The sequence below is a fragment of the Apaloderma vittatum genome, unplaced genomic scaffold, assembly GCF_000703405.1.
Source record: "Apaloderma vittatum isolate BGI_N311 unplaced genomic scaffold, ASM70340v1 scaffold1366, whole genome shotgun sequence".
NCBI lineage: Eukaryota > Metazoa > Chordata > Aves > Trogoniformes > Trogonidae > Apaloderma > Apaloderma vittatum.
The window spans coordinates 2,427-10,886 of NW_009723150.1; the positions used below are offsets into that span (position 1 = coordinate 2,427).

General features: G+C 36.8%; 1 protein-coding gene across 1 annotated transcript; it reads left to right on the forward strand.

Annotated features, from left to right (window-relative positions):
* Window positions 1–364: 364 nt before the first annotated feature.
* LOC104275900 (probable global transcription activator SNF2L2) lies at window positions 365–7,579 on the forward strand (the record flags this gene model as incomplete). The annotated part of the gene is made up of 6 exons (XM_009871987.1): window positions 365–418; window positions 1,833–1,963; window positions 2,095–2,155; window positions 3,580–3,680; window positions 3,980–4,127; window positions 7,416–7,579. Coding segments are annotated over 6 exons (659 nt in total), but the record flags the coding sequence as incomplete, so codon positions are not given.
* Between the last annotated feature and the right edge of the window lie 881 nt (window positions 7,580–8,460).

An 8,460-nucleotide genomic window follows, 5' to 3' on the forward strand; every position in this document is an offset into this window, starting at 1 on the left:
GTAAATTATGTGAAAATTAGTTACTGTTTTATTTGTATTAGCACAGACTGTAAGGAACTCTAGGTCTGTAAGGAGCTCTAGGTTTGGACTGGAAGTTCAGTAGGCTAGCCACTTCTTAGATACAGATTTACTAGTGACTCCAGATATTGTAGGTATCCTAGTCATGCTAATAAATGGTTTGCGTGTGTGGTACTAACTCTTTGCCTGTGTCTGCCTTTGTCTGCCCACACCTTAAATTACATGTATCCTAGGCTATTCAGAAATGGAATGACACATAGTCATGGTCCAAAACACTTAAATCATATAAGGTATTATCTCTATACTTGTAATGTAACTGTTACATTTTTCACTTGATTTGTTGTAGAAAGCTGAAGAAAATGCAGAAGGAATGGCATCTGGTCTTGGTCCTGATGGAGAGGTATGAATTTTACAGGATGGTTTTTTTGTTGTTACTTATTTTAACTTTCCAGTGTGCCATTGCTATAGCTTAAAAAGAAATCATGACCACAAATGTTCTAAGAGGAAATGTTGTTTATAACCAGGAATAAAAATTACCTAGATTAAGATTTATGCTAACCTGTTCCTCTTCAGAAAGTTGAAGATTAAAAGGAAAATAAATCGAATCTAGAATGAGTATACCTACTGACGAATCCCTCTCAGTGTTGTTATATTACTAAAAGTAAATAGTTTTCTTCCAGTGTGTAGACATAACTTACTTTATAAAATGAGATTGTAAACACTATATTCTATCTTATAATCTTTATAAAATACTTTTGTTGATATTGCATGCAATTACCTTTCAGACATGAAACAGACCATAGTATTTGGTGGCTTAAGACATCTGGAAGTTCTTTCTTCCTCAAAAGCCAAAGGAAATGAGTAATTTTTCTGTGTCATTCTTTGAATATTTTTCATTCAGTAGCAGAGCATATGCTGACTCATTAAGAGATACTCTGTTAATGCCACTTTTGTCTTCCATTTTATTTTTATATAAAGAATTTAGGATTGTATTTATTGTTGTACTTTTGGTCTTTTTTATACTCGCGAGTGATATTTTTACTGATGTTGTTAAAGAGTTATAGCAAAATCTTTAATTGCACAAGGAAAATGCATGTAACGTTCCTGTAACTTAAATATTTATGGAAATGGGGTAAATTTTATACTCTGTCAGTCACTGTATTTATAACTGTTCAGAATTTTTATTCTTGTTTCTATATGTATACTAGGAAAAAATGCTTCAGTAGAAGCAGTAGTAGAATGCAAAAAGTTTTTAAGGTTGAAAATCTGTGATTAAAACAGGGCAAAGAAGTAACAGAAGAAAATCTGGTTTTGTTAGAGCACCAGAATAAATAAAAGGTTTTGCTGTTGCATGTGATTTATCAGCTTAATTGAAGAATTTTTAAAATAGGCCTTATATATTAAAAAGTTAGCTAAATTGTTATAATCTGATTTTTCCATACAAAAGAAAAGGTCTTAAGGTTAAGGTATGGGGTTTTTTTGTTACAGATGTCCACTGGTGTAAATAACGGGATTAAATGCCTATAAGAATATATACTTTTTGTCCTGTTTCACAGAAGCCAACAGTGTATTTTTTTCCATGCTGCTCTTTTTAGTTTATTTGGAGCCCTGTGATATATTTGTGAGTGTCACATGCAGAAATACTATTATTCAGTATTTGCTTGATATCCATGTGGGAAGATGTGGCTTCTAGTAACAAACTTCACTGCTTGTTCACATTTAGACTTAAAATTCTTCTCTTAGTTCTTTTTATCACGTATGACAAGCGTGAAATTCAGTTGCCTTATTGTATAATATTTCATTTGAATTTTTAGCCCATAGATGAGAGCAGTCAGATGAGTGACCTTCCAGTCAAAGTGACTCACACTGAAACAGGAAAAGTTCTTCTTGGACCAGAAGCACCAAAAGCAAGTCAGCTGGATGCTTGGCTGGAAATGAACCCTGGGTAAGTAGTTAGCATGTAAGTAGCCTGCTCTTCTCTTAGTTATTCTTGCGTAAACTGAGTAGGAGGTGTACTGAACCTAATCCCTCCTATAGTTATTTGTAATTCATAATTTTTCTGTTGTCTTTGTACAGCTATGAAGTTGCTCCCAGGTCAGACAGTGAAGACGAAAGTGGCTCTGAATATGAGGAGGAGGTATGTGTCTTTAAAAAAATACTTTGACAATAAAGTAAAACCGAAGTACTGATTTCTTGTGGTAATTTCTTCTTTTTCATAAGGAAAGTAAAGTGATAACAGGTGTGTAGGTGTTTTAAGAATAATACAAACAGGAAAAGTAACTGGTTTTGTAATTTTTTTCCATTCAGCGTAGTTGCCCTTTGTATGTGCTGTAAATGCCTAACTGGTAACTGGAGTTAGGAAAAGTAAAATACATTACTGATGATTAATAATAGCAAAACAGAGAATATAAGCAGATTCCTATTTCAGTATATATGTCAGAAAAGGCTGTATTGTGGCTTTGTGCTGAATGAAGGAAACCAATGTTTATGCTTTGGAGGTTTTACTGGCAGTTATGAATAATACAATTTTTATATATTAGGGATTATATAAGGGATTTAAGTTCAGACTTCAGGGTAGGCTTATTTGATTCAGTACTTTAGTGGTGATTTAAATACTATTATTATTGAGATTCTAAAAATAATCTTGAACATAAAATCAACACACACAAAGATCCCAATCGTGCAGAGTCATAATATTAGATTATATAAATAATCAGTACCAATACTTGCATAGCACTTTCCTGACAAGTGCTTTCTAAAGGAGAGAAGAACTGAGGAGTACAGAAGGACCATGTTCAATCAGCAGGCTAGTATTAGAAATAGGTGTATAATTCAGATCTCCTGAGTCTAGCAGTCTTTACAATAGCAGACCAAAAGACCTCTGAAACTGATGTGGACTGTGTGATGTTAAAGTACGTGCCTTTGTAGGACTGATGACTGCTAATGTAATTCTACAAGACTCTCAATATTAGAATAGGTGAGGAGGGCCTGATACCTGTCAGATTCTAGGAGGAATGTTGAAAGACATGTGCACAGTCTCCTTAGCAGCACTGCTGTTCAGACCTAGGGAAATCTGCACTTGCATAACTAAGAGTAGTATTTTGTTCAACTTCATTAGGGAGGTTTTAGGTTGTTAGTTATTAGCTGCAACTGTAGTCAGAAGATAAGTTATTTTTAAGGAGTACAAATATTTTCTGTTTCTACAAAGAAACTAGAAGCCTAAAGCATCAGTTCTTAACTGGAATATGATAAACATATATATACAATACTGGAATATTCTCCATGAACACAGTAGACAAAGTAAGGCTTTTAAAAATAAGATCATTAAAGAGGAAAATACATTTTATTTCAAAGTATCATGACTTCTTCTTGATTGGTGTGTGTAAAATTATTACATTGTTATTCTGCTCTGCAGTTCTGTTGCAGAATATGTCTAAGTTCAATTTTGTAATTCGGATTTCTGTCATAAAACATTGACCAATATGCGAATGCTAGTTGAAAGTATGCCTCAGGGAGATACCACACTTCCCAGCACCCCTGTTGTTTTTTTGTATTCTGTAGGATGAAGAAGAAGAATCAAGCAGGTTAGAGGCAGAGGAGAAGATACTCCTGGATCCTAACAGTGAGGAAGTTTCTGAGAAAGACGCAAAGCAAATCATTGAGTGAGTTTTCTTTAGAGGCTGCTTTTTGTTAGGAATTATGATTTTTTACAGTGACATTTCTCAGGAATACCTTGCACTAGATTACAGTGGGTTGTGGTAGCATCTCTGGTATGAACATCTGCAGGGGAAGGAACATATTCATTTAGTGTTAATTGTGTGCTGTTTATAAAGTAGCTTGCAGTCTTTGGTGTACTTGCCACAGTTGGAAGTTTGCACTATTTCTTTAGACCTACATATGTGAGCTGCGTTCAAAAAAATTGTTTGTGGGAGAACACTCTTGTTGTTTTTCTACTTTCCAGGACAGCCAAACAAGATGTGGATGATGAATATAGCATGCAATATAGTGCTAGAGGGTCTCAGTCCTACTACACTGTTGCTCACGCAATCACAGAAAGGGTGGAAAAGCAGTCTTCTCTTCTTATTAATGGCACACTAAAACATTATCAGGTGAGAAATGGTTAAAACATTGAAATATTTTAAACTTCAAATTCTGCTGGACATATCAGTGTGGTATTTCAAGTCACAAACTGAAAATCTGTTGTGAAATACAAAGTCTGTAATAGGTTTCAAATTTGGATATTTTGAATTTGATACCTGTCGCAAGTGATATTTCATACATACTGTTTGTATAATAATACTAACTTCCTGCATATACTTGCAACTTTTTTTTTCATTGCAGACCAATAATATTTTGATTTTGCTGTCCTCACTAACCTGGAATTTCAGTTTTGCTTATTCTTTTCACTTGTAGTGGGTTAGCAATATTTTTCTTCTTCTGATATTTAAAAGCTTAGAATTTCATTTTTTAATTAAGGTCAAGATATTTCAGTGCAGTGATAAAAATTGGAAACAGGAAAATATTTTACTATGGAGGTTGATGTCTCATATCCTTTACAGACATTCAGCAGATTTAGTGACTAGGAACTTTGGTATTCTGGCATAAATTAGATTCATGATTGAAAATGTCCTTGGTACATGTTTTCAAGACTTCTGCTATTGTACAGCCTTCAAAGAAACTCCAAGGACCTGTATTGTTTTCTGTAGTCAGAACATTATTTCTGTGTCCACATAAAATAAAGAATAATACGCACTCACCAAGATGTCGTGAAGAGACAGAGAACTAGGAGGAAGACTGTTTCCCAAATGCAAAGCATTGTGATTACGGCCGTTGCTTCCTATGGTTCCTGCCATCTACTGCAGTAGCATATTTAAATAGTTAAAGTTCAAGAGTAGAGCTGATTTCTCTTTTCAAAGCATTTCACTATTTTTATATTGAGCTCCTCGCTGTGGGACAGATTGGGGAAAGGAGACAGTGAACAAAAGCTGAAATAAAAGAGTTCAGGCTGGGTGTACAGAAGAGGACAGCACCACTGGTTCCACAGCGACTTGGAAAGATTTTACCTAGGAGGTTTTTAATCACTGATTTTATAAAAGCCTGAGCAACCTGGCCCCAAGGCTGGACCTGCTTTGGGCAGGGGAATGGCCTAGAGGCTGCCTGAGGTCTAATCCCATGATCCTACTCATTCATAGCTAAACTCAACCTGAATTTGAATTGTTTTGTGAGTTCTTAGCACTTTCAAGTGTCTCACTGTGAGCCCTCAACAAAAAGAGGAATGTGTTATTTAGGGACTGATTTTGGGCATGATAGGTTAAATAACTTTTCTGGCACCACTGAGGAACACTTTAATAGATAGAATCCAACCGTGGACAGAAATATGTCACTTTCTCAGCTACGACACCCTCTTTATTTTTTCTGTGTCACTGTCAGTAAGTTGCCCAGCTTGTGCACCCAATGAAGCAGGAAGACAACAGACGCAGTTAGCAGCCTTCTTCACTGCATAATCCTGATGCATTCTCTGGAAAGGTTTACCTGATGCACCAAAAGAAAAATGTGTAATGATATTAAATTGATGGCCATATTTGCTTAAAGTGCCCATGGATGTAAAATTAAGATTCTGATAATTCCTTTACTTCTCGAATTGTAATTATTTATGGAACACAGAATTATTCTTAAATTATGCAGATCTGTGTTTTGCAATGCAATTTCCTTGTGTGCCATAAAGCAAAATAATTCTGGCTGTGGAGTTCCACTCACAGGCATTACCAATTAGAGCAAATCCTTTAGGTGCTCAGTGTGATATCTAGCAATTGAATAGTTTTGTTGTTTATGACGTCTTGTCACCAAAGGTACAAGGCACACTTGTCTAAGGAGCTTTATTTCAAGAGCATTGAGGCTTGGCTTTGGTTCTAGCAAGTATGTTCTGACGGAAACTGTTCTGTGACTCTCCCACTCACTCCCTTATTTCTCCATCCTCTGGATTTTACATGCCTTTTCCTTCTAATCTTTTTTTTTGCTTTCCCATGTTTCTTACTGTCATGTTTGGTCACATTACCTCTTCGTGTCAGTATATGCTAATGGAGAAAGTTCAATGACATAGAAAAGACAGTTTTACTATTCTCAAGTCTGAAGCAAAGTGGGACATATGGTTGCAGAACAAATTCTGATCGGGTCTTAGTGGCCTTATTTTTTAATACCTAAATATCAGTCAGCATGTACATAAAGCCAGTAAACTGGCGACATTATTTTGGATACTCTCACAGAGAAGGTTACTTCAGGCATGGAGTTTTTCTGTCTGAACTTTCTTAGGCCTTTTAATTTACTTCTCTACCCATGTTTGAGACACACCAAAAGTTTGGATCTTAGAAGCAAGGACTTAATTTGCACTTGAATGGGTAATGTGATACACAAGTGGAAGTCTGTGTGACAAGGGAATAATCTAAGTCACAGAATCATAGAATTGTTGAGGCTGGAAAAGACCTCCAAGATCATCAAGTCGAGTGTCCCCACACCACCACATCGGCCAGACCACAGCATGAAGTGCCACATCCAGCCTCTCCTTAAACACCTCCAGGGACGGTGACTCCACCACCTCCCTGGGCAGTGCGTCCCAGTGCCTGAGCACCCTCTCCGTGAGGAAGGGCTTCCTCATATCCAGCCTAAACCTTCCCTGACACAGTTTCAGGCTATGCCCAAGTTAGTGCTTTCTGGCATTGTGAAACTTTTATGTAGACATTTCGTAGCTACAGTACTCTGGCTTCCTTCCAACTCTGGGATTTTATACATAAGGCATAATTGGACACAGGGGGCCTACTCTGACGTGTGGAGGTACCGACAGCAGACGCTAAATGGACGTGTGCTCCAAGAGATTTAGCACACCAGTAATGCACTTGGCAGGTGTGAGGCATACATGTTTTGTGCACACTTGATGGATTTGGGTTTGAAATATTTTTATTGACACAGGCAAATGACATGAAATACGCAGAAAGTTTAAATTCAGCAGTGCTGAAATTGAAGAACAAATTCTTGTAAGATCTTTACCAACCTTATGTGTGAGTGCATATGTTGTGTGCAGCACAAAAATACCACCATGCATGAAATCTGTCTTCCTGGTATGGACTCTGCTAAACAGGAGTGGTGATTTCCATATAGCTGTTACCAAAGGTGGTTGGTTGGTTTGTTTGTTGTGATTTTTGTTTTGTTTTGGGTTTTTGGTTTGGGTTTGCTTTTTTTTTTGATGAGGAGAAAGTGTTAACATAGCCAGGGATCCCCATGCATATAGTGTTATTGAAGGAAATCCAAAAGTAGTCAAGGACATCAGAACCTTGGTTCTGTAGTACTGGTTTTAATTATTTGCATGGGTTTTAAATCACTGAAACTATTGTTCTTTATTTCAGCTCCAGGGACTGGAATGGATGGTTTCACTCTATAATAACAATCTGAATGGAATTTTAGCTGATGAAATGGGACTAGGAAAGACAATACAGACTATTGCACTCATCACTTATCTGATGGAGCACAAAAGACTCAATGGCCCCTATCTCATAATTGTTCCGCTCTCGTAAGTAAAGGATCTCATTCTTTTACGGTTCTAAGCATTGGGAGTTGGTTTATTCAGAACGCAGGCTTGTTTTTTCATGTAATGACAAGATGGAGGTGCACAGTGGGATTACACTGAGCATGTATTCAGCTTTTCCTTCGATCATTTCTTCCCAGGTAATTGTCTGGCGTTGGAAAGGTAACCAGAAGGCTGATAAAGCACTTGATTCCATCAGTTTCACTGACCACTCTGGGCATAGTTGTGAATTTACTGTAATTCGTTCTTGAGCCACAAGAGGGGGATAGTATTTCTTTCATATTACATGTCTGTGGTTCCTCATTCAGCTTTTAACAGTGATATTAAAACTCTGTTGCTTAGTTCTTTAAATATCTGTCATCCCATCTGATACCAAGCAATCCTGCTGTAATATGGTTGTAATGATCTTTTAAGCACCGCATGACTAGCCCTGTATGTAGCCTTGATGTTTAGTCAGGTGTCCAGCGTATGATTGTTTATTGTGCTGCCCCCTTCAGCTTTTCCTTAGTTTTCCAAGATGCTTCTTGTTTTACACATTTCTTCTAATGCATTTTCCTTTCTCTAAAGGTGAGGTGGCAGTTTTAGTGACTTGAAGTGCTATGTTTTAACTAAAAACTGTCAGACATTTTAAAACTGATGTAGGATATTGAAGGGTTATTCGCTTATTTTTGTAAGTGACTTGATTGATGTGTCTAAGTTCACTGACTGTGCTGAGTGTGCGAATGTGTTGTAGGATTGGCATAAATTTTATCTGTGGCTGTCTCTTTTGATTTCTTTTGTGGTATCTTGTCTTGTGGCTGTGCCACAGTAGTAACTGGTTAACTAACATAAACACCACAGCTCTGCCGAATTGTGTGAATACAAAT